This window comes from Babylonia areolata, chromosome 32, assembly GCF_041734735.1.
Source record: "Babylonia areolata isolate BAREFJ2019XMU chromosome 32, ASM4173473v1, whole genome shotgun sequence".
Lineage (NCBI taxonomy): Eukaryota > Metazoa > Mollusca > Gastropoda > Neogastropoda > Buccinidae > Babylonia > Babylonia areolata.
The window spans coordinates 18,216,461-18,242,646 of NC_134907.1; the positions used below are offsets into that span (position 1 = coordinate 18,216,461).

At 45.1% G+C, this 26,186-nt stretch overlaps 1 protein-coding gene across 2 annotated transcripts; it reads left to right on the top strand.

Moving 5' to 3' along the window:
• The first annotated feature begins 1,347 nt into the window (after positions 1-1,347).
• On the top strand, positions 1,348-26,186 carry LOC143276608 (WD repeat, SAM and U-box domain-containing protein 1-like). 2 transcript variants are annotated; one of them, XM_076581216.1, is made up of 14 exons: positions 1,348-1,452; positions 2,735-3,163; positions 4,654-4,853; positions 6,344-6,442; positions 7,157-7,250; positions 8,366-8,399; positions 9,675-9,718; positions 10,735-10,841; positions 12,381-12,596; positions 14,979-15,083; positions 16,813-17,007; positions 20,712-20,813; positions 21,860-21,934; positions 23,445-26,186. In XM_076581216.1, exons 2-14 carry the CDS (start codon positions 2,754-2,756, stop codon positions 23,600-23,602), a joined length of 1,839 nt encoding a protein of 612 aa, XP_076437331.1. In that variant the 5' UTR covers positions 1,348-1,452; positions 2,735-2,753; the 3' UTR covers positions 23,603-26,186. The 2 variants fall into 2 exon arrangements, with proteins under 2 accessions (XP_076437331.1, XP_076437330.1); XM_076581215.1 differs by lacking the exon at positions 1,348-1,452 and adding an exon at positions 1,900-2,032.

Genomic DNA, 26,186 nt, shown 5'->3' on the forward strand with positions numbered 1-26,186 from the left:
AAGACAGGGTAAGGTAAGACAAGGCAAGGTAAGGCAGGACAGGGCAACGCAAGGTAAGATAAGACAAGGCAAGGTAAGAAAAGGTAAGACAAGGCAAGGTAAGGCAAGGCAAAGTAAGACAAGGCAAGGTAAGGCGCGCAAGACAAGGCAAGGTAAGACAAGACAAGGCAAGACAGGGCAAGGCAAGACAGGGTAAGGCAAGGTAAGACAAGACAAGGCAAGGCAAGACAATGTAAGACAAGGCAAGACAAGGTAAGGCAAGACAGGGCAAGGTAAGACAAGGCAAGGTAAGGCAGGACAGAGCAAGGCAAGGTAAGATAAGACAAGACAAGGCAAGGCAAGACAGGGCAAGACAAGGTAAGGCAAGGTAAGACAAGGCAAGGTAAGACAAGACAGGGCAAGGCAAGGTCTCGGTAAGACAAGACAAGGTAAGGTAAGATAGGACAAGGCAAGGCAAGGTAAGACAAGGCAAGGCAAGGTAAGACAAGACAAGGCAAGACAAGGTAAGACAAGGCAAGGCAAGGTAAGACAAGGCAAGGTAAGACAAGGCAAGGCAAGGTAAGACGAGGTAAGACAAGACAAGGTAAGGCAAGCCAAGACAATACAAAGTAAAACGGTGGGAGAGTTTTTCGTTCGTCCGTTGTACATACCTGTCTTTTTCAGTCCGTTGTCAGTGTGTCGCTGACATCCTTAGAAAAATCATCAGTAAAAACCATTTCTTTTCAAACCGATTCTATTCCATTGATAACTATCTGTATTCAGTGAATCCACGTTTATTTCTGCATGCGTGCTCTCTCTCTCTCTCTCTCTCTCTCTCTCTCTCTCTGTGTGTGTGTGTGTGTGTGTGTGTGTGTGTGTGTGTGTGTGTGTGTGTGTGTGTGTGTATGTGAGTGTGTGTGTGTGACATGTCAGTGTTACAGTGTGAAGTGCTTTGTGAGATTTCAAGTTAATGCGCCGCTTGCATGATACATATGTCAAATCATCATCATCATCAACATCAACATCGTTGTTGCTGTTATTGTTATTATTTATTTATTTATTTATTTATTTGTAGTTTTAGTTGTTATCATCATCATCATTATTGTCGTTGTTATTGTTCAGTATCATCATCATTATAAATGTGATTGTTATCTATCTCTACTACTACTGCTGCTGCTGCTACTACTGCTACTACAACTACAACATTACATTACATAAAATTACAAAAAAAAACCAAAAAAAACATTACATGACGAACGAAGCAGGTGGCTGCCCCTTTAAAGTTCAGTGCCACGCCCTTTGTGGCGCGAGTCTTTTGCAAGCCGTCTCGTGACGTCAGCATCTTGGTCATGTGCTTTTGTTTGGTTCTGCTATTCTAGGAGAGCCAGCATTTCCGCTGCACACAGACCCATCGTACCGTGTCCGATAAATCAGCTTCCTTACCTTTTTTTTTTAATTGTAGTGCCTGCACAGGTAAGTATTTTTCTTTACTTAAATAAAAAAAAAATATAAAAAAAGAAGAAGAAAAAACCCAAAACACCTTACCTTTGTTTGTCTGCTGATAAATTATTGTTGTTTCCTAAACAAATTCCTAACCTATGTGTGTTATGTGCATTTTAAAGAAAGCTTTTTATTCGTGTAATCTTATTTTCGTTCGTGTCCAAAGTATACAACAATTATAAAATTGTAAAACCCGGTGAATATAAAATCGAAAATAGCAGTATGAGATCAAATGACTTGAACCGAGGCTTAGCAGCTATGAACATAGTGTTAACCTAGTAATATTCTGGGCCGAACACACGTGGAATGTTACTGATATAAAATGTTATTCATGTCAACAAACTCGTTACACGCATAAGTAAACGTTTACAGCTCTCAGCAGCAATCCGAAACTAAAGCTAGCAGTTGTCACGTGACCATGATGGAGCGAAGCAGACGACGGATAGCAGGACAATCGAGATGGATCCATTTTCGACCAGTTGCATAAAACGAACCCTTGTTTGACCTGTACCGTGTATCATGACTACTGTGCTCACACCAGAGGGCATATCTGGTAATATTTAGCTTTTGCTATACTTTTGAGCGTGGTAAATCAGCTAAATGGATTGGTCGAGTCACTCTGTACTTTTTTCGTTTCTGCTTATCGCCTGTCGGAGCGTGGCTGGTTTAAAAATTTTCGTCAGATTTTGAGTATGTTTGAGAGTTAGAATTTCGGGTTAAATATTTGCATACAGGCTACTCTCCTGCCTACCACTCTCCTGCTCTTCCAGAGCACACGCGCTCACAGAGCGGTACACAAGCACATACATTCAGATTCACACTCGCGCCAGTATAACCAGCACACACGCACACACACACACACACACACAGAGTCACACACGTACACACTACACACACACACACACACACACACACACACACACACACAGAGTTGAAATATCAATCTGTAAATCAAGAACAAGCATATCTCTTATTTTCCTCGTCTGTAATCCCAGTGTGTCCAAATAGAGATTGAAAAATTTTTAGGAAATCTGGGCTAAACACTCACCCCACACATGATATATAGATCTATGGTAGTCACCAATAGGAACTTGTACAACACCTTGTTACAAAGCATATTATTACTGCAAGTGTATATATGTGTTATCAGGTGATGCAATATAACAGTCACCATAATGGGGTTATGTATCTCACCCAATTACAAAGCATACAGAAAATTAAATGAATAACCACCACTGTGCACTTGTGTTTTCAGGCCAGTAGAGCAGTACCCTATGGCAAATATGGTGGCCAGTTTGATTCACACCATCACCACCCACACAGGGGACATCACTGGAGTCGCCTTCACTCAAGGCAAACTGGCCACAACCTCCACAGACAAGACTGTACGTCTGTGGAGTTTAGAAGACTTCTCAGAACTGCCATGCTCCCCTCTACTGGGCCATTCCTACAACGTCCATGGCTGCGACTTTTCAGCGCTGGGTTCCATGCTGGCAACGTGTTCCACGGATGGGAAGGTGATTGTGTGGGATGTGAAGACGGGTGCGGTGAAAGTGGAGTTACAGCACGCCAGTAAAAGCAGTATCCGGGTGTGCAAGTTCTCCCCTTCCTCGTCCTATGTTGTGTCTGGCAGCGACGATGACACCATCTGCATGTGGGAGGTGGCCACCCAGAAACTGGTCAGGTAAACTGGATTTCCCTTTGTGGGTATTGTACGAGTAAGGTGGCAGAATGGTTAAGACGCTTATCTGCCAGTACAGTGTGTTGGTGAGGGTCTGGGTTCCATTCCCGCTCTCCCCCTTTCTCCCAAATTTGACTGGAAAACTCAAAGTGAGGGTCTGGTGACAATAAACAGAGTCACACAGACACAGTCCAACGTACGGATCACATTTCTCCTCACCTCCGCACTCTACATTGGCTCCCCATTGAAGCGAGAATTAAATATAAAGTTGCTTCTATTCTGCTTTCCACTCCGCAGGACCTACTTATCTTTCTGACCTTATCAGTGTTCACTTCCACAAGAAATCTACGCTCTTCCTCTGACTGTTACCTTTTGAAACTTCCTCGTGTCAATACAAGAACCTATGGTGAACATTCTTTCTTCTTTGCTGCTCCTCACATCTGGAACAACCTTCCTCATCATATCCATGCATCTGATTCTATTTCTGCTTTTCGCTCATCACTAAAGACTCATCTTTTTAAAACCTATCTTTAAGTACTCTAAGCTTCCTTTTCTCCAGCACCTCCCATGTCAGCTCACTTTGGATGTATGTGGAGTGGGAAAGGGAGAGTGTGAGTGGGGGGAGGGTTTCCTTGAGAAAGAGTGTTCATGAATGTTTTATGTTACTTGTAATATTTTTCTTTCATGTACAGTCCCCTGAGCTCTTAGTGAGAAAGGGCGCTATATAAATGTACATTATTATTATTATTATTATTAAACCAAAATCTCATGTGCAGTATGCTCTTGGTGCACTGAAAAGGAAAGGGTTATCCTCTGGCAAAATTCTGCAGAAGGAATGTTTATTCACAAGATGTGAACTAACTGATCACTGGAATAAGTGATCTAAGTGTGATTTCACTTCACTTGACTTTTTAAAATTTTTTTTTTTTTTTTTTTACTTCGTTTACTGTCATAAAATCCGGAAGAATTAATAGAAACAACAAAGAACAAAAGGAACAAAGAAATAAACAGTCATGTAATATGTATGCAATGAAATACATAGTGTGTGCATGTGTGTGTGTGTGTGTGTGTGTGTGTGTGTGTGTGTGTGTGTGTGTGTTTGAATGTGTTCTTAAGTGCATGTGTGTGTGTGTGTGTGTGCTTGGGTAGCTTGGGTATGCAACACAGATACAATTCATAGGTGGTTTTTTATTTGTTTATGTTTGTTTGTTAGTATGTTATGAGTTATCCTACAATAACTAACAACAAAACCTGAATTATAGCTATGCATGAGTGTGAACAACTACATGGTATGTTACATGCACTGGTTTGTCTTTGGAGATGAATCAGTATGTTATGTTCTTGTCATTATTAATATTATTATTGTTGTTATTGTTAGTAGCAGTAGTAGTAGTATCATCAATATTATGATTATATATTATCATTATTACCATTATTGTTATGTTTACTGTTGTTATCATTAACTGCTCAAGGGAGTTTGTGGCTGATGGTAGGTCCTACGTAGGTCATGAGGACTCAGTGATGGCCTTGACTGTCAGCCCTGACGGCTACTACCTGGTGTCGGGGACCCCCAACGGGGACCTGTACGTGTGGGACGCAGCCTTCGGTCATGGCCGCTACCTCAGCCTCAAGGTGAACGCTCACGACCTGGGCGTCACCTGCTGCGAGTTCTCTCCTACCTTTGGCACTGCAGGTGAGGTTAAGTTTGTGTTCAGGTGGGGGAAGGGTGGGGGGCGGGGGGGAGTGGATTGGTTAGGGGGTCGGGATGGGTTGGGGGGACTTACAGTGTGGGGGTGGGAATTGCTGGGGGGTTGGCTGTGTGTGGGAGGGGGTATGGATTGGTAAGGGAGTGGAGATGGGTGGAGGCATTGGCTCTGTGTGTGCGTGGGGGGGGGGGGGAAGGGGAGGGATGGATTGATTAGGGGATGGGGATGGGTGGAAGCGTTGACTCTGTGTGTGGGAGGGAATGGATTGGTGAGGAGGTGGGGATGGGTTGGGTGATTTGCTGTGTGTGGGGGTGGGGATTGATGAGGGGGTGGGGTGGGGATGGATGGGTGGTTGGGTGGGGGGCGGGAGTGGATTGGTTAGGGGTCGGGATGGGTTGGGGGGACTGACAGTGTGGGGGTTGGGGATTGCTGGGGGGTTGGCTGTGTGTGGGAGGGGGTATGGATATGGTAAGGGGGTGGAGATGGGTGGAGGCATTGGCTCTGTGTGGGGGGTGGGGGGGGGGAGGGATGGATTGATTAGGGGATGTGTGTGTGTGGGGGGGGGGGGATGGATTGGTGAGGAGGTGGGGATGGATGGGGTGATTTGCTGTGTGTGGGGGTGGGGATTGGTGAGGGGGTGGGGTGGGGATGGATGGGTGGTTGGCTCTGTGTGTGTGTGTGTGTAGGGGGTAGGGTATGGATTGGTGAGGGGGTGGGGATGGGTGGGGGGAGGGGACTGGGTGTGTGTCACTGTGTTTGTGGTGGTGGGGAATGGATTGGTGAGGGGGTGTGGATGGGTGTGTTGGAGGGGGGGTGAGGATGGATTGGTGAGGGTGTGGTGATTGGTGTAGGGGGTGAGGGTGGGGGATTGGTTGTGTGTGGGGGATGGGGGTGGGGGATGGATTTTGTGAGGAGGTGGATGTGGATAGGGGAAATGGCTGTGTTGGGGTGTTGGATGGATTGGTGAGGGGGAGGGGATGGGTGGGGGAACTGGCTGTGGGAGTGTGGGGGTTGAGGGGTTGATTGGTGAGGGGGTGGTGATGGGTGAGTGTGGGTGTGGTTGAGGATGTTTGCTCACTCCATGTGATTGTATTAGTTGTTTGTAATAATTTACGTGCCTTTGTACTGCATTGACACACAGCTGACAGACCTGGAGGATTATGTGGTGAACGGTTTTTTTCTTTGCGGTGCCCCAGTGACTTTACATGGAGTTAAGGGGCGGTGTATGTGTGTGCGTGCGTGTGTGTGCATGCGTGTGTGTGTGTGTGTGTGTGTGTGTGCGTGTGTGTGTGTGTTTGTGTGAAATCAATGTATTGTTCATGTGTGTGTGTGTGTGTACATGTGTGTGTGCGTGCATGTGTGCGGCTCGGTCTGTGTCTGTGTGTAAAGTCCACGTATTGTGAATCAGGTGTGTGTGACCCACAAACTCCCAGGTGGGGTGAGTGGCAATTAATGATGTGTGGGGTGGGGGGGACAGGTGAGGAGAAGGGGTCAGAGAGCAGACTGCTGCTGGCCACAGGGGGGAAGGACAACCTGGTCAAACTTTGGACCTTCCGCGCTCAGGTGGGATCACCAGGTGGGTCAGGTATTCAGGGGAATTGTATCAGTACCAACGGATTCATTTTATGTTGACTTCAGGTATTGGTGGGAATTGTATTTCATCAGTGGATTCGTTTTATGTTCACATCAAGTATTGGTGGGGATTATATTTCATCAGTGGATTCATTTTATGTTTCATTCAGGTATTGGTGAGAATTATATTTCATCAGTGGATTCTCATTTTATGTTTACTTCAGGTATTTGGGGGAATTATATTTCATCAATAGATTCATTTTATGTTTACTTCAGATATTCAGGAGAACTGTATTTTATGAATGGATTCATTTTTAATTTTGTGTTTATTTCAGGTATTCGAGGGAATTATATTTTGATTAATGATAATGATAGTGGTAAAATGATGATGATGATGGTAACAATAATGATAATAATAATGATGATGATGATAATAATGATAGTAAAAATATTGATAATGATAATAATAATATTGATATAATGTTTTTATTTCATTTTCATTTTTTTATTATTATTATCATTATCATTATTAGTAGCAGCATCATTATCATTCTCATTGGTATTAGTATTATTATTATTATCATTGTTATTATTATCATTGTCATCATAATCATTACCATCATAATTATTGTCATCATCATTTTCATCATCATTATTGTTATGAATCATTATCATGATGTCACCACTGATAAAGTGACTCGGGGGGATTATGTTTCAGAGGTGAGACTGAAGTGTCACAACGCCCTTCCAGGTCACACTGACATCGTCATGTCCTGTGCCTTCTCTCCATCCGGCAGTCTGTTGGCTTCTGGGTATGTGTGTGTGTGTGTGTGTGTGTGTGTGTGATTTATTTGCATGCCAGGCTTAGATAAAATTGTGAGTACAGTATCGAGTACAGTATTTCTGAACTACATAGGTTTTGGTCAGATCTGCCTGTTGGTTTTTACTTTATTTTATAGTTTTGTTGCAATGGCAGTGCATAGTGTTATTCAGCTGTCTATATAGTCGCAGCCCCTCCTTGTTTAGACTGGAAGTAAAACACAGTCGACGGGCGCAATAGCCGAATGGTTAAAGCGTTGGACTTTCGATCTGAGGGTCCCGGGTTCGAATCACGGTGACGGCGCCTGGTGGGTAAAGGGTGGAGATTTTTACGATCTCCCAGGTCAACATATGTGCAGACCTGCCAGTGCCTGAACCCCCTTCGTGTGTATACGCAAGCATAAGATCAAACACGCACGTTAAAGATCCTGTAATCCATGTCAGCGTTCGGTGGGCTATGGAAACAAGAACATACCCAGCATGCACACCCCCGAAAGCGGAGTATGGCTGCCTACATGGCGGGGTAAAAACGGTCATACACGTAAAAAGCCCACTCGCGTATATACGAGTGAACGTGGGAGCTGAAGCCCACGAACGCAGAAGAAGAAGAAGAAGAAAAAACACAGTCACCTCTGGTTTACACCAACCTGGAAACAAAGTGATGAGCTTCAGCCCTGTGTGGTCAACTGGGCCTTAGCAACAAAGATAGATCAAGGAACATTTTTAGCTGAATAAATAAACGAACAAATGAATTAATGAATAACTCTATAAGCAGACGAAGAAATGAACAAATATATAAACACATAAAGGAAGTGTCTGGGTTTGTTCCAGTGTATCTGTTATTTACCTGTGTGCTAGCTGAATCAGTAGCATAAGCAGCATTGACTTGAAGTTGTGTACCTTGTGTATGGAGAGATTTAGCGCTCTTTATTGTTTGTTATACACATGAATGAATGAGTTCGATAGATAGATAGATAGATAGATAGATAGATAGACAGACAGACAGACAGACAGACAGACAGATATATATATAAAATACTTCACGACAAATGATTCCTTTTGGAGTTGCCCTTGGTGAAGGTGTGGTTTTTTTTCCCTTTTTTTTCAGATCTTTGGATAAATCTGTGCGTCTCTGGGATCCTGTGAGTATACTGTAATGTCAGCACATCAGTGTGTGTGTGTGTTCTAACAGGGTTAGTTCACTTCCACACATCTACATATGATGACATCCACATGGCATTAGTGTGAATGCACTGTAATGTCAGCACATCAGTGTGTGTGTTCTCACAGGGTTTCTTCACTTCCACACATCTACATATGATGACATCCACATGGCATTAGTGTGAATGCACTGTAATGTCAGCACATCAGTGTGTGTGTTCTCACAAGGTTTCTTCACTTCCACACATCTACATATGATGACATCCACATGGCATTAGTGTGAATGCACTGTAATGTCAGCACATCAGTGTGTGTGTTCTCACAGGGTTTCTTCACTTCCACACATCTACATATGATGACATCCACATGGCATTAGTGTGAATGCTCTGTAATGTCAGCACATCAGTGTGTGTGTTCTCACAGGGTTTCTTCACTTCCACACATCTACATATGATGACATCCACATGGCATTAGTGTGAATGCACTGTAATGTCAGCACATCAGTGTGTGTGTTCTCACAGGGTTAATTTATACAGTCACTTCCACACATCTACACAGTAACATGCACATGGCATTAGTATGAGTATGAGACACACAGATTGACTGTTATACAGTGTATATTTTGACACACACATATCACACACACACACACACACACACACACACACACATACACATCTGCCTCAAAGTCATGATCACAGACAGTGTGTGTTTTATTTGCATGCACATAAACAGCTGAGATGTCAGTTGTTTTAAATCATTCGCTGCTGTATAAGAGTGAATGATATTGCCAGATTGTTCCATTGGTTGTGTTAGCTGGCTTGGTTAGTAGGAGAGATGTGTATATGCATGGCATACTGTTCATGAGGGTATATGTTTCTGATTGTATTGAAAGATTTTTGTAGATTGACTGTGTCAGAAAGTGTGATTGACAGGTTAAGGGTGTGGCTGTATTGGCCACTGATTGTGTCAGTGTGATTGACAGGCGAAGGGTGTGGTTGTATTGTCCTCTGATTGTGTCAGACAGTGTGATTGACAGATGAAGGGTGTGGCTGGATTGTCCATTGATTGTGTCAGACAGTGTGATTGACTGGTTAAGGGTGTGGCTGTATTGTCCACTGATTTGTGTCAGACAGTGTGATTGACAGATGAAGGGTGTGGCTGTATTGGCCACTGATTGTGTCAGACAGAGTGATTGACAGGTGAAGGGTGTGGCTGTCTTGTCAAATGATTGTTTGTCATGGTTTGATTGACAGGTGAAGGGCGTGGCCTTATTCTCCATTGATGCCTGTCACACCAGGTACTATTCTGACAGTTGGGAAACATGATGCTAATCTTGACACACACAGACACAGACACAGACAGACACACACAGACACACAGACACAGACACACACACACACACACACACACACACACACACACACTCACTCACTCACACACACACTTGCAGACACCCAGGCATTTGCACACTTTGAGTAAAACTCCATCCTGTGTGTCAGGTTTGTGATGTTCTGTGTACGGTGTGTGTCAGGTTTGTGACGTTCTGTGTATGGTGTGTGTCAGGTTTGTGATGTGATGTGTACAATGTGTGTCAGATTTGTGACATGCTGTGTACAGTGTGTGTCAGGTTTGTGACGTGCTGTGCCTTCTGTACAGTGTGTGTCATTTTTGTGATGTGCTGTGTATGGTGTGCGCCAGGTTTGTAACGTGCTGTGTACGATGTGTGTTAGGTTTGTGACGTGCTGTGTATGGTGTGAGTCAGGTTTGTGACATGTTGTGTATGGTGTGTGTCAGGTTTGTGACATGCTGTGTACGGTGTGCGCCAGGTTTGTAACGTGCTGTGTACGATGTGTGTCAGGTTTGAGACATGCTGTGTACAGTGTGTGTCAGGTTTGTGACGTTCTGTGTACGGTGTGTGTCAGGTTTGTGAAATGCTGTGTACGGTGTGTGTCAGGTTTGTGACATTCTGTGTACGGTGTGTGTCAGGTTTGTGATGTGCTGTGTACGGTGTGTGTCAGGTTTGTGACATGCTGTGTACGGTGTGTGTCAGGTTTGTGACATTCTGTGTACGGTGTGTGTCAGGTTTGTGATGTGCTGTGTACGGTGTGTGTCAGGTTTGTGACATGCTGTGTACGGTGTGTCTCAGGTTTGTAACGTGCTGTGTACGGTGTGCTTCAGGCTTGTGATATGCTGTGTACGGTGTGCGTCAGGCTTGTGACGTGCTGTGCCTTCTGTACGGTGTGTGTCAAGTTTGTGACGTGCTGTGTGCAATGTGCATCAGGTTTGTGACGTCCTGTGTACGGTGTGCGTCAGGTTTGTGACGTGCTGTGCCTTCTCGTCTGATGGACGTCTCCTGGCCTCGGGGTCCATGGACCACAGTGTGAAGATCTGGAAGCTGACCGACACCCGCACCATCATGGGTGAGCTGTCCTGGTGTATCTATAGTTAATCTCTTTGTGGCCAAGGATGGGTGTACATGTCCACAAAAATTTTGCCAACTATTTGCCAAGGATACTGTCCAAATGGATATATATACAGTCAGCCTCTCAAGTGCCGAGGATGTATCTATATGTCCACTAAAATGCTTTACTAAAAATGCTTCATTGTTTATCAAGGATTCTGTCCAATTGGATATTATGATCAACGTCTTTAGTGCCAAGAATGGATGTATATGGCTACTAAAATGCTTCACTATTTGCCAAGGATGCTGTCTGTATATGTATGCCCACTAAAATGCTTCACTATTTGCCAAGGATGCTGTCCAAATGTATATATAGATAACCTCTCTAGTGCCAAGGATGTATGCATATGCCCACTAAAATGCATCACTGTTTGCAAAAGATGCTGTCCAATTCAATTCATTTCAGTTCAAAATACTTCATTGTCTGCTTCAAGCAGTTAAAACAGAAAATGTTCTTTTAGACAATATTAAAAGGTGCTGTCCAGATGGATGCACAATTAACCTCTTTAGTACCAAGGGTTTATATGAGTGTCCACTAAAATGCTATGTTATTTGCCAAGGATGTATATGTACGTCTGTGTCACCTCATGAATTTTCCCATTTTTTATTCTAAAGTGGCTGTGTCCCAACAGGAAAGTTTGACATGTCTCCTGTGACTGATCATGGGCAGCAGCAACCAGTCACACTTTGTATGGTCGTACCAGGATGTTATATGAAGCACCCCTTTCAGAAATCACTCCTCTTTTGCAACATCTCCGCTGGCTTCCTGTCTCACACAGAATAAAGTACAAGATCAGCTCTCTATGTTATAAGTGTATTTACAAATCAGCCCCTTCCTATCTCTGTGGCTGCCTTCACCTGTACACTCCATCTCGCTCACTACGATCAGCTTCGGATCCACTCTGTTTACGCATACCCAGATTCAAGCTCTCGACCGTTGGCTGCTGTTCTTTCTGTGTCTCTGGACCTTGCAACTGGAATGATCTTCCTCTTTCGCTTCGTCAAGTCTCCACACTCAGTTCTTTCAAGTCACCTCTTTCCAAAATAGCCTCCCTTCCCTGCCTCTTCCTTGTCTTCAGTTTCTCCAGTTTTAGAGTTATGCATGTGTGTGAATGACTGGTGCGAAAGCACTTTGATTTGTCTCTGCACAAGATTCAGCGCTATATAAATACCATTATTATTATTATTATTAAATTCTTACAATGTTTTCAACAACAAAGCCAAAACCGGGCCCAGTAGGCTGGAAACAGCAGCGTGTTGCCAAACCCCTCTTGTGATTTTTTCTCCCAAGATGTTGCAGAAGTTATAAAAGTCACTGAAGAGATCCAGGCTTTGACACACAACCCACAGACATGGAGGAATCTGGTGAACAGTTCTGTGTGGTGCCCCGATGACTCTTCACAGTCAAGGAACAAGAAGAAGAAAAAAAAGGGTTGGTGAAAAATTCATAGACCTATGTTTCCATAAAACCAAACAGCAACATGTGTGTTTGTTGCAGAGGGACTGAAGGGTTATGAAGAACCAGAGGAAGAGGCAGAGGCCACAATACTCAATCTACCAAACCCTGTAGAAGGTTGGACAGTGGAGGATGTGGTTCAGTGGTTGGACACACAGGGTCTTGGACAATACCAGCAAGCCTTCAGAGAAAACGCCATTGACGGCAAGGAGTTACTTGCCCTTGCTCCTTCTGACTTGGAAACCACCCTAGGAGTGTGTGAGTGTTATGAGCAGCAATGATCACTACACACACAGGCATGCACGCACGCACCCGCACACTCACACACACACACACACACGCAGACACAGAGCAGATATAACCTCTATCACAATAAACAATACAAAATTCTGCATAAAACATTTCCATTATTACATTAAAGTAATGGCAGCTTAACAGACACTCTTCTCTCTCTCTCTCTCTCTCTCTCTCTCTCTCTCTCTCTCTCTCCCCCTCTCTCTCTCTCTCTCTCACCCTCCAAGAAGCAGTTTTCACACAAATAGATTTTTGTTAACTGTCCCCATCTCTGCATTTTGACTGACAAAGTGTGTAACGTGTGTGTGCCAGTGTCTAGCCAGTGTTGGTGTTCTTCTTAGCATTCAAAGCTACACCATCAGCCCAATTCTGGTGATGAACAACATCATGTTTCAAGCGTCATTCATGTCAGAGCTGGAAGAATTTGTCACCATAAGTGGAGTGATGGCCTAGAGGTAACACGTCCGCCTAGGAAGCGAGAGAATCTGAGTGCGCTGGTTCGAATCACGGTTCAGCTGCCGATATTTTCTCCCCCTCCACTAGACCTTGAGTGGTGGTCTGGATGCTAGTCATTCGGATGAGATGATAAACTGAGGTCCTGTGTGCAGCATGCGCTTAGCGCACGTAAGAGAAGCCATGGCAACAATAGGGTTGTTCCTGGCAAAATTCTGTAGAAAAATCCACTTCGATAGGAAAAACAAATAAAACTGCACGCAGGAAAAAATACAAAAAAAACACAGGTGCGCTGTAGTGTAGCGACATGCTCTCCCTGGGGAGAGCAGCCCGAATTTCACACAGAGAAATCTGTTGTGAGAAAAAGAAATACAAGTAGATGCATGCATGACACCTTGGTTTGTTAGAGGGCACACACAGGCCAGGTATCTCTTGTCTTCAGCCCTCCACGTTTTCTGTGGGAATTACCACACCCTTACCCCCACACCCTTACCCCCTGGCCCTTCTTCTTCTTCAGCGTTCCCAGGCCATGCTCAGGTTGTCCGTCCGGAGTGGATGACGAAGTCTGCAGTCTGCTTGAGCTCTGTTTCTGTTCCCCACAACTTGTCCTGGAGTGCTGCAGAACTGGGCCAGATCTGGTGCCTCAGCTCTTTGTGTAGAGGGCAGTCTTGCAAGCTCTCCTGGCCCAAAAGCCTACCCTGGGAGGGAGCACAGGGGGCTTGGTTATTTGATAAACGTGGACCCACCTCGGGGGGGGGTTCATTCAGTTTTCCTTCTCTGGTACTATTTGACCCATAGCTGGGGTATGACTTAGCAAGTGCCAGGTCGTGTTCATTCGTCGATGGGCCTGTGTACAATGTCTTCTAGGGGGCATGCTCCTTCATGATTATTTTTCGAGGCTTGCTCTGTACTGTTCACCCTGGGGATGCGAGCTGTTTGGTTTATGGTACCGCCTTGTAAAGGATGTGACTCTTCCTTATACATAGACCGTCTTGGACAGAGTAACCTGTGTGATGTGTGTTAACTGTGTGGGTGGGTGTCAGTGTGTATCCTGTGTGGTGTGTGTCAGTGTGTAACATGCGTGATGTGTGTCACTGTGTGATGTGTGTTACCTGTGTGATGTGTCAGTGTGTGATGTGTGTGATATGTGTTACCTGTGTGGGTGTCGGTGTGTAACCTGTGTGGGTGTTTGTGTGTGTTGTGTGTAACCTGTGTGTGACGGTGTGGGTGTCAGTGTGTAACCTGTGTGGGTGTTTGTGTGTGTTGTGTGTAACCTGTGTGTCAAGTGTGTAACCTGTGAGGGTGTCAGTGTGTAACCTGCGTGGGTGTTTGTGTGTGTCGTGTGTAACCTGTGTCAGTGTGTAACTTGTGTAGGTGTCAGTGTGTAGCCTGTGTGGGTATTTGTGTGTGTTGTGCGTAAAGTGTGTGGTGTGTAACCTGTGTGGGTGTCAGTGTGTAGCATGTGTGGGTGTTTGTGTGTGTTGTGTGTAAAATGTGTGGTGTGTAACCTGTGTGTCAGTGTGTAACCTGTGTGTCAAGTGTGTAACTTGTGTGGGTGTCTGTGTGTAACCTGTGAGGGTATCAGTGTGTGACATGTGTGGGTGTTTGTATGTGTAGTGTGTACCTTGTGTGTCAGTGAGTGACCTGTGTGGGTGTTCGTTTGTGTAGTGTGTAACCAGTATGTCAGTGTGTAACCTGTGTGGATGTTTGTGTGTTGTGTGTAACCTGTGTGGATGTTTGTAACCTGTGTGTCAAGTGTATTACCAGTGCGGGTGTCAGTGTGTGTCGTGTGTAACCTGTGTGTCAAGTGTGTAACCTGTGTGGGTGTCCGTGTGTGTCGTGTGTAACCGGTGTGTCAAGTGTGTAGCCTGTGTGGTGTGTGCCGTGTGTCAGCTGCTCTGGGCCACAGAAAGAAGATCCTGAGGGACCGGCAACACGGACACACAGTGCTGCTGTCGTCCTCTGTGGATCCTGATGCGCTGGCCTCCCTGTCTGCAGGTGAGTGCAGTGCTGGCCCGGTGGTTAATGCGTCCGTCTAGGAAGCGAAAGAATCTCAACGCACTGGTTTGAATCCCACGGTCATCAGTATTTTCTCCCCCTCCACTAGACCTTGAGTGGTGGTCTGGATGCTAGTCATTACCATGAGATGATAAACTGAGGTCCCAAGTGCAGCATGCACTTAGCGCATGTAAAAGAACCCATGGCAACAAAAGGGGTGTCCCTGGCAAAGTTCTGCAGAAAAACACAGTTTGATAGGAAAACAAAACCAAATGCCCTTGCAGGCAGAGAAATAGTGGAGAAAACAGGTGGTGCTCTTACTGTAGCACTTCACTGTTCTTGGGACGAGCAGCCTGGATTTCCAACAGAGAAATCTGTTGTGACGCGAAAGTTTATCAAGAGTCATATGCCTTCCCAGATTGTTCACAGTTGGTTTAAAGGTTGGAAAACCAGTTTGATGAACAAGGATTTGATACCTTGGCACTGCTTTAGTGTAGGGGGAAATGTATTGTATTGTATTGTATTGTATTTCTCTTTTTGTCACAACAGATTTCTCTGTGTGAAATTTGGGCTGCTCTCCCCAGGGAGAGCGCATCGCTACACTACAGCGCCACCCATTTTTTAGTATTTTTTTCTGCATGCAGTTTTATTTGTTTTTCCTATCGAAGTGAATTTTTCTACAGAATTTTGCCAGGAACAACCCTTTTGTTGCCATGGGTTCTTTTATGTGTGCTAAGTGCATGCTGCACACGGGACCTCGGTTTATCGTCTCATCCGAATGACTAGCGTCCAGACCATCACTCAAAGTCTAGTGGAGGGGGAGAAAATATCGGCGGCTGAGCCGTGACTTGAACCAGCGTGTTCAGATTTTCTCGCTTACTAGGTGGACGCGTTACCTCTAGGCCATCACTTCTTCTTCTCGTTTGTTGGATGGACACTCCAGTCTCCGCAATGAAGACAGGTCCTCCACACAGTCGTAGAGCTTTCAGGTCACTGGAGTTTGGTCGGACTAGTACTTCTTCCTGAGTACCTCATGGAGGGGGCAGGACTGCAGCAGGTGATCTGTTGTCCGGGTGTCAGTCCCACAGGTGTTGAAGGAGGAAGGTGGCATAATGGTTAAGAAGCTCAGCTGCCAATACAGAGAGTCCGTGAAGGTGTGGGTTCGAATCCCGCTCTCGCCCTTTCTCCCAAGTTTGACTGGAAAATCAAACTGAGTGTCTAGTCTTTTGGATGAGATGATAAACCGATGTCCCGTGTGCAGCACGCACTTGGCGCACTGAAAAAGAACCCATGGCAACGAGAGTGTTGCTCTCTGGCAAGTGATGTAAAATGAAATCTACTCTGGTAGGTACACAAATATATAAGCATGCACTTAAGGCCTGACAAGCGCGTTGGGTTATGCTGCTGTCAGGCATTTGCCTTGCAGACATGGTGTAGCGAAGTGACGCCTCCTTGAGAAACTGAAACTGAAACTGTCAGTCCCACAGAAACACCAGGCTGAGTGACCAATGAGGAATTTAGTGTATAAATCAAATTCAAATTCAAAAACGCTTTATTGATCCACATGGAAATTAATGTGTGCAATCACAGGCTTGTTGTTGTAAATGCCAACAAAATCATGGTGGGAAGAATGAATTAAAGCAGGTTTTATGCAAAAGTTTTTTTGTGGAAATTCCACGTCTTGTTGAAAAAATAATTCTTTTTTTTTTCCTTCTTTTTTTTTTCCCAGGAGCGGAAGTGTGTCAGCCTGGTGGCTCAAAGGATCACGTAAAGCCTGGTGGTCAGTGGGCGGTGGAGGACGTGGCACAGTGGTTAGACACCTTGGGTCTGCAGCAGTATGTGGACAGCTTCCGTCGCAACGCCATTGACGGCACAGAGTTGCTGGCCCTGACTGACAAGGACCTGGAGATGTGTCTTGGTGTTGGTCAGTACAGGACAAGACAGGACGAGACAAGACAGGGCAGGGCAAGACAGGACAAGACATGGCAGGGCAGGACAGGACCAGACAAGACAGGACAGGACAAGACAGGACAAGACATGGCAGGATAGGACAAGACAGGGCAAGACAGGACAGGACAGGGCAGGACAACACAGGGCAGGGCAGGACAACACAACACAGGGCAGGGCAGGGCAGGGCAGGACAGGACAGGACAACACAGTGCAGGGCAGGGCAGGACAGGACAGGACAACACAGGGCAGGGCAGGACAACACAACACAGGGAGGGCAGGACAGGACAGGATAACACAGGGCAGGGCAGGGCAGGACAGGACAGGACAACACAGGGCAGGGCAGGGCAGGACAGGACAGGACAACACAGGGCAGGGCAGGACAACACAGGGCAGGGCAGGACAACACAACACAGGGAGGGCAGGACAGGACAGGATAACACAGGGCAGGGCAGGACAACACAGGGCAGGGCAGGGCAGGACAGGACAGGACAACACAGGGCAGGGCAGGACAACACAACACAGGGCAGGGCAGGACAGGACAGGACAACACAGGGCAGGGCAGGACAGGACAACACAGGGCAGGGCAGGACAGGACAACACAGGGCAGGGCAGGACAGGACAACACAGGGCAGGGCAGGGCAGGACAGGACAACACAGGGCAGGGCAGGACAACACAACACAGGGCAGGGCAGGACAGGACAGGACAACACAGGGCAGGGCAGGACAGGACAACACAGGGCAGGGCAGGACAGGACAGGACAACACAGGGCAGGGCAGGACAACACAGGGCAGGACAGGACAACACAGGGCAGGGCAGGACAGGACAATACAGGACAGGGCAGGACAGGACAGGACAGGATGGGACAGGACAGGACAGGACAGGACAGGACAATACAGGATAGGACAGGACAATACAGGACAGGACAAGGCAGGGCAGGACAGGACAATACAGGGCAGGACAGGATGGGACAGGACAGGAAAGGACAAGACAAGACAGGAGAGGACAGGACAGGATGAAACGAGACAAGACAATTTATTTACCAGAGTGATCGATAAACAAAGAGACCTGCCTTGATGTTGGTCAGTACAATACAATACAAGACAAAACAGGACAGTACAGGACAAGACAGGACAGGACAAGACAAGGTAGATAAATTCTTTATTTACCAGGGTGACAGAGAAGCAAAAAGACCTGTCTTTGTGTTGATCAGTACAAGACGAGACTTGACAAGAAATTCATTTACCAGGCTGGTAGATAAGCAGAGATACCTGTCCTGGTGTTGCTAGGCACAAGACAAGACAAGACGGGACAAGACAAATTCTTTATTTACCAGGATGGTAGATAAGCAAAGAGACCTGTCCTGGTGTTGCTAGGCACAAGACAAGACAAGACGGGACAAGACAAATTCTTTATTTACCAGGATGGCAGATAAGCAGAGAGACCTGTCCTGGTGTTGCTAGGCACAAGACAAGACAAGACGGGACAAGACAAATTCTTTATTTACCAGGATGGCAGATAAGCAGAGAGACCTGTCCTGGTGTTGCTCAGTACAAGACAAGACAAGACAAGACAATTCATTTTCCAGGGTGATAGGTAAACAGAGAGACCTATGTTGGTGTTGCTCAAGACAAGACAAGATGGAAAAATTCTTTATTTATCAGGGTGATAGATAAACAGAGACCTATGTTGGTGTTGCTCAGTAGAAGACAAAACAAAACAAGACAAGACAATTTATTTTCCAGGGTGATAGGTAAACAGAGAGACCTATGCTGGTGTTGCTCAGTACAAGACAAGACAAGACAAGACAGAGAAATTCTTTATTTATCAGGGTGATCGATAAACAGAGACCTATGTTCGTGTTGGTCAGTACAAGACAAGACAAGACAGGACGGAGAAATTCTTTATTTATGAAGGTGATAGATAAACTGAGAGACCTATGTTCGTGTTGGTCAGTATAAGACAATGCAAGAAAAGATGAGACAAATTCTTTATTCACCAGTGTGATAGATAAGCAAAGAGACTAGTCTTGGTATTGATCAGTACAAGACAAGACTAGACAATTCTTCTATTACTAGGGTGGCAGATAAGCAAAGTACAGCTTTTTTTTTTTTTACACCCAACTCTTCCTAAAAAGAGGGACTAAAGCAAAAGAATTACACTGTAAAGAAAAGAAAAAACTAAGCAACACACAAAGAGTACTGAATAGGACTTATGACAGCGCAGGAACAAGTGTCCCTGATGCTGTGAAAATGGGAAGAAAAGCCTGCTTGTTCATCAAGCGACGGGTCACAACAGCCGAGTGGTCAAAGCATTAGACTTTCAATCTGAGGGCCCCGGGTTCAAATCCCACACACAGGCGTGACATGGTCACGGTTCTTGGTGAGTTAAGGGTGGAGGTTTTTCTGATCTCCCAGGTCAACAGATTTGCAGACCTGCTTGAGACCTGGGCGACTAGCAGGTCTGCACATATGTTGACCTGGGAGATCGGAAGAATCTCCACCCTTTACCCATCAGGTGTCGTCACCGAGATTCGAACCTTGGACCCTCAGATTGAAAGTCCAACGCTTTAATCATTCAGCTGTTGTGTCTGTTCAACAAAGTCAAATACGCCACTAAAACATACAGAAGGAGTAGTTGACATTAGTGCCACACTGATCTCATTTTGACATCCCTCAGCTGTCAAGGGTCTGATATAATCTCATAGCTGCACACAGAACCCTGGTTTATGACCTCACCTGAATGACTAGATGCTCAGTTTAACTCTCTCCATACGAACGGTGAAAGAGACGACGTTAACAGCGTTTCATCCCAATTACCATCATCAAAATATTGCAAGCGGAACGCTCTTATACCGAAGAGGTGAATGTTGACAAAGAATACCACAGTTCTGACGACAGAAGCTAAAGGTTGGGTCATTGAATTCAGACACCCACTGGACATCGGAGGGGTCTGTGTAGAGGAGAAGAGAGGACTGGCCGTACTGAGTGAGTTAATCGTACAATCAAACTTGGGAGAATGGACTAGATCAGGATTCAAACCCAGACTCTCACATACACTACATTGGCAGATAATTATCTTAACCATTTTGCCACCTTCTTTCGCACACCCACAACTGACCTTTGGACTTTTGACCCAGCACTGACTTTTGCATTTTTGACCTAGCACTGACCTTTGCACTTTTGACTCATTTATTATTATTATTACTACTACTACTACTACTACCTTTTTTATATTATAATTATTATTTATTTATTTACTTATTTATGTACGCTTATCTATTATTTATTCACCTTTTTTTTTTCTCAAGGCCTGACTAAGCGCGTTGGGTTACGCTGCTGGTCAGGCATCTGCTTGGCAGATGTGGTGTAGCGTATATGGATTTGTCCGAACGCAGTGACGCCTCCTTGAGCTACTGAAACTGAAACTGAAACCTTCGCACACCGAAAAAGAACCCGTGGCAACATAAGTCTTGTCTTCTGGCAGAATTCTGTCGAAGATATCCACTCTGACAGGTACACAAGTACATATGCATGCACTCAACGCCAGACTAGCACATTGGTTACGCTGCTGGTCAGGCATCTGCCAAGCAGATGTTGAACAGTGTATATGGTTTTCTTTGTTTGAAAGTTGTGATGCCTCCTTGAGAAACAGAAACTGAAACCATGGCTGTGTTTCAGCGGCGCTGGGCCACAGAAGAAAAATCCTACGGGGTCGTGACCCGGAAGCGGACGTGAGGAAAGGTGCGTCTCCAGCAGAGAAGTCCGCCGGTCAGGCCAAAGGTCAGTGTTGGGTCAAAAGTACAAAGGTCAGTGTTGCATCAAAAGTGCAAAGGTCATTGCTGGGTCAAAAGTGCAAAGGTCAGTGCTAGGTCAAAAGTGCAAAAGTCAGTGCCGGGTCAAAAGTCCAAAGATCAGTTCTGGGCCAAAAGTCCAAAGGTCAAAAGGCCAAAGATCAGTGCTGGGTTAAAAGGCCAAAGGTCATTGTTGGGTCAAAAAGCCAGGTCAGTGTTGGGTCAAAAGGCCAAAGGTCAGTGCTGGGTCAGAAGGCAAAGGTCATTGCTGGGTCCTCAGCAAAGATCCATTTTGAGGTGATTTCCTGTTTTAGTGTCTGAAATTCTGGAATCTGTTTTAACTGGCAATTTTCAGTGCATTGTTGGAGTGATATTACCACAAGTGGATGTGACTGTATTTTTGGTTGTTTTTTTTTTAATATATTTAATTCTTATGAAGCTTCTGTCGCTATACGAAGGTGTAGACGTCTTGCCAGGTCCATAAAATCATCTGCAGTGACGTGTTCATGCAATCTGTGCCAATCAGAGAGCGGCTCTTTCTTCTTCTTCTTCTTCTTTGTTTGTGGGCTGCAACTCCCATGTTCACTCGTGAGTGGGCTTTTATGTGTATGACCGTTTTTTTACCCCACCATGTGGGCAGCCATACTCCGCTTTTGGGGGTGTGCATGCTGGTTATGTTTTTGTTTCCATAACCCACCGAACGCTGACATGGATTACAGGATCTTTAACGTGCGTATTTGATCTTTTGCTTGTGTATACACACGAAGGGGGTACAGGCACTAGCAGGTCTGCACATATGTTGACCTGGGAGATCAGAAAAATCTCCACCCTTTACCCACCAGGTGCCGTCACCGAGATTTGAACCCGGGACCCTCAGATTGAAAGTCCAACGCTTTAACCATTCGGCTATTGCGCCCATCAGTGGCTCTTTCAGTCTTTAGCCCCCAGTTATGCGAAGGTAATTGGTAAAGTTAGCAAGCTGCTGTGTCCGGTCACCATATAATTGTATTTGTATGTTGTGTGTTGCTGTTTCAGACACTGTGGAAGGACTGAATGAGCTGCTGTGTCCGATCACCATGGAGATGATGAGGGATCCCGTCATCGCTGCAGGTGAGGACCTTGTGCGTTGTTGGCGTGTTCCATGGCCTGAGATGACAGTTGTCATGGCAGCAATGAAAAAACCCGCCCAAGAATCAAACGCTTTAAAAAGATAAATAAATACAAAGGAATGGCCTGCATTCAAACAGTACCATCGCATCGAAGGATTATTGTATTTGCTGGTGGTTGGTTTGTTTTTTGTTTTTTTTCTAATCCACACATAATTCAGGATGTCTTAGTTCACACACCCATGGTATTTCCCCGACAGTTTGACACACATAACATGCTGTTGGATCCAGATGGCCCACACTAACATATTGTTTCTGGCCTTGCCCTCCCTCCCAAGTCTGACTGGAAAATCAAACTTAGCATCCGGTCATTCAGATGAGACAGTAAACCGAGGTCCTGTGTGCAGCGTGCACTCGTCACACTAAAGGTGACACAGACAGACACAGACACAGGTGACACAGACAGACACAGACCGAAGATGACACACACAGGTGACACAGACAGACACAGACACAGGTGACACAGACAGACACAGACTGAGATACTGTGTGCAGTGTGCACTCGTCACACTAAAGGTGACACAGACAGACACAGACACAGGTGACACAGACAGACACAGACACAGGTGACACAGACAGACACAGACCGAGGTCCTGTGTGCAGTGTGCACTCGTCACACTAAAGAAAGAACCCATGGCAATGTGTGTTGTCCTCTGGCAAAATTCTGTAGAAGAAATATACTCTGATATGTATATATACGATAGTCAGTCGTGTCCGACTATGACCATCAGAACAGCAGAGGAGGCAGCTGCTGTTCCGACTATTTGGGCTAGAATTTGATTATAGTGGAGATTGTCTTGCCCAAGTTACATCCCCAATCTCTCGGCCAAGAGGGTTTTAGGACAGTCGGCACTGGGATGGTTCCCAAAGGCCAACTAGCCCCCAAGGCTGCAGCACTTAGAGCCAGTGCAACTTTGCCTCCTAGTTTTGAGAGTCATAGTCCTTCACAAAAGACTAAGCTGTAAATGATTTCCCATTGACTGGAGAAACCATTGATAATACAGCTCTCACTCTGCTGTTAGCCCAAATGCAAACTTATGTCAGTCTGTGATATAAGCCGAGTGTTGAGCATCATATGTATATATAGACAGATATATACACACACACACATGCACTCAAGGTCTAACTAGAGCATTGGGTCATGCCACTGGTCAGGCATCTGTCTAGCAGATGCTGTGTCACATATATAGATTTTTCTGAATGCAATGATGCCTCCTTGAGAAACTGAAACTGATACACAAGCACATTAATGTAGCAGACGGCTACACTGTCACTAACGTTGTTGTTGCAGACGGCTACACTGTCACTAACGTCGTTGTTGCAGACGGCTACACTGTCACTAATGTTGTTGTTGCAGACGGCTACACTGTCACTAACGTTGTTGCAGATGGCTACATTGTCACTAACGTCATTGTTGCAGATGGCTACACTGTCACAAACGTTGTTGTTGCAGATGGCTACACGTACGACCGGCGTGCCATCCAGCAGTGGTTGGAGAGTGGGAAGGACCGTAGTCCTATGACCAACGCCGTCCTGTCCCACAAACACCTGACCCCCAACCACACCCTCAAGATGCTCATCCACAAACACCTGGAGCAGGCCAAGAAATGATAAATGATGTGAACATTGCTTTCAACACCTCACCCCTTAATCATGATCTAAAAATGCTGTCCCTCAAACATTTGGACCTGTCCAGGAAATGATAAATGATGTGAACATTGCTTTCAGCACCTCACCCACAATCACACCCTCAAGATGCTCATCCACAAACACCTAGAGCTGTCCAGGAAATGATAAATGACGTAGACATCACCAGGAAATGATGTGCATATTGCGTTCAGCCATTTTGGGGGTCATGGGGGGTAAGAAATGAAGTAAAACACTCAGCGCCGTGATTTCATTATTTCATTGGTGAAGATTCGCTGATCCAGTGTGATACATGTGGTTGTTTTTATGTGCTGGGTTCTGTTTTTCTTTCTTATAAGAAATTTGTTGAATATAATGTAAATTTACATTAAAAAAAAAAATCAAACGTACAGTGCCTGTTATGATCTTTCACACAGCCTATGGGTGTTGAGTGTTTTATTTGTGGAAATTCCCCAAGTTATCTGATGTTTAAACTGTTTGAGAAAATGTAAAACTTATGTTGAGTGTTTTATTTGTGGAAATTCCCCAAGTTATCTGATGTTTAAACTGTTTGAGAAAATGTAAAACTTATGTTGAGTGTTTTATTTGTGGAAATTCCCCAAATTATCTGATGTTTAGCACTCTTTGAAATGATGTAAAATTTGGCCAGCAACCTGTGCACCAGTGTCTGCACAATTCTGGTTTTACAGGAATTGATTGATCTACTTGAATGTCCACCTTAGTGAAATAAAACTGATGACAATAGTGTAGTTATATAGCACTTTCAAACCTCTCAAAGTGGCATACAATAGTACTGTCAGCCAGGACCCAAGAACACAAACACATGTATGCATGCATACACACACACACACACACACACACACACACACACACACACACACACACACACACACACACACAGAGCCTGAGAGAAGATATTCGGAAAATGCTATTCTGTAACTATCCACCAGTCATTAGAACAGTTCCTTCAATTGATGTAGTTGTAGTCAATATTGATACAAGCTTACAGCTGAGCCAACAGCAAAGTGAGAGCTGTATGATCAATGGTTTCTCCACTGCAATGGGTAGTCATTTACAGCTTAGTCTTTTGTGAAGGTCTATGACTCAAACCAGGAGGCAAAACTGCACTGGCTGTTTTTGCTGCAGCCTTGGGGGATAGTTGGCTTTTGGGAATGCCGACTGTTCTAAAACCTTGGTGGAGAGAGTGGGCATGAAACTTGGGCAAGACACTCTCCACCTTGATCAGATTCTGGCCCAGATAGTCAGGACAGCAGTTGCCTCCTCTGCTGTTCTGATGGTCATTGTCAGACACGACTGAGTATCATGCAGCGGAGACCACAGCATCTCCACCGAGTGGCTGACTGGATGTCATGTGTCCCAAGATGGCTGTTCAAATCCCTTGGGGCTCGGAATGTCTGGCATAAGTTGGGCACAAGTGTGTGGGCATGACATGATGATGATACAAGTACTTATACAGTGCCTAACCTTGGTTGGAGAACCTGAGTCACCCTGAACGGAGGCTACCAGGCACACCAGGATCCCATCAGGACACTGGAGAGGAGACACCAGACTACCATCTACCGCCTTCGCACAGGACACTGCGGCCTCCGAGCACACCTGAAGAGGATTGGAGTGGCAGCCACATCCCTATGTGATTGCGGCCAGGCTGACCAGACCCCATCCCATATTCTCCAAGACTGCCCCCTGTATGAGAAGATGCGGCAGCAGTCCTGGCCTGGCGGTGCTGACCTCAACACCAAGCTCTGGGGGACGGCAGCCGATCTTCACCGGACGTCCGAGTTTGTGGCATCCCTCGGACTTTGACCCTGACTGCGTAGCTGTCGAACGCAAAAGAAAAAAAGAAAAGGTTGGAGATCAAGCTGTAAGCGCTTTACAAACACAGATTGATTTGCACTACAAATCCATTTGATCCTATTGATGTGCATGAGAGAGAGAGAATGAATCTTTATTTCCAAGCGTAATTAACCTGATATGAACCACTTTGCTCACTGTCCAATTGTGATTTCTTTTCACAGGATTTGTTATTACTGTCCTTCATCATATCTTCTGTGATCACCATGATTGTATTCAACTGATAATCATCTCTTGTGTATGTGTTCTGTTCAGAGGATATGATTATTTACATGTGGTTGTCATATTGGTTAGTGTTTTTGGTTGTCAAATTTATCAGTATTCTTGGTTTTCTTTTTTTTTTTTGTTGTTGCTATTTTTGGTTGTCAAAAGTGTTCTTGCTTGTCCAAATTGATAAGTGGATATGACTGTTGTCAAATTGATCCATGGATATGTTTGTTTTAAAATCTGTCCGTGGATAGGACTGTTGTCAAGCTTATTTGTGTTCTTGATTGTAAAAAAAAAAAAAAAAAAAAAAAAAAATCCATGATGGTGTTCGTTGTCAATCTGATTGACATTAATGAACTAGATTGCATACATAATTTTCAACCAGTGTTTTATGTTTTTCAGCATTATTCCATAAGTGTTTGATCAATCTACAAGTTTTCTGTGTTTTTATTATATCTTGATATATTTA

Bases quoted from the DNA above. Each gene is read 5' to 3' on its own strand.
- LOC143276608 (XM_076581216.1), top strand. From the start codon at position 2,754: ATGGCAAATATGGTGGCCAGTTTGATTCACACCATCACCACCCACACA. The intron at 8,400-9,674 runs GTGAGTATACTG...TTTGATTGACAG, and splicing joins CTGTGCGTCTCTGGGATCCT to GTGAAGGGCGTGGCCTTATT. The intron at 17,008-20,711 runs GTCAGTACAGGA...GCTGTGTTTCAG, and splicing joins GGAGATGTGTCTTGGTGTTG to CGGCGCTGGGCCACAGAAGA.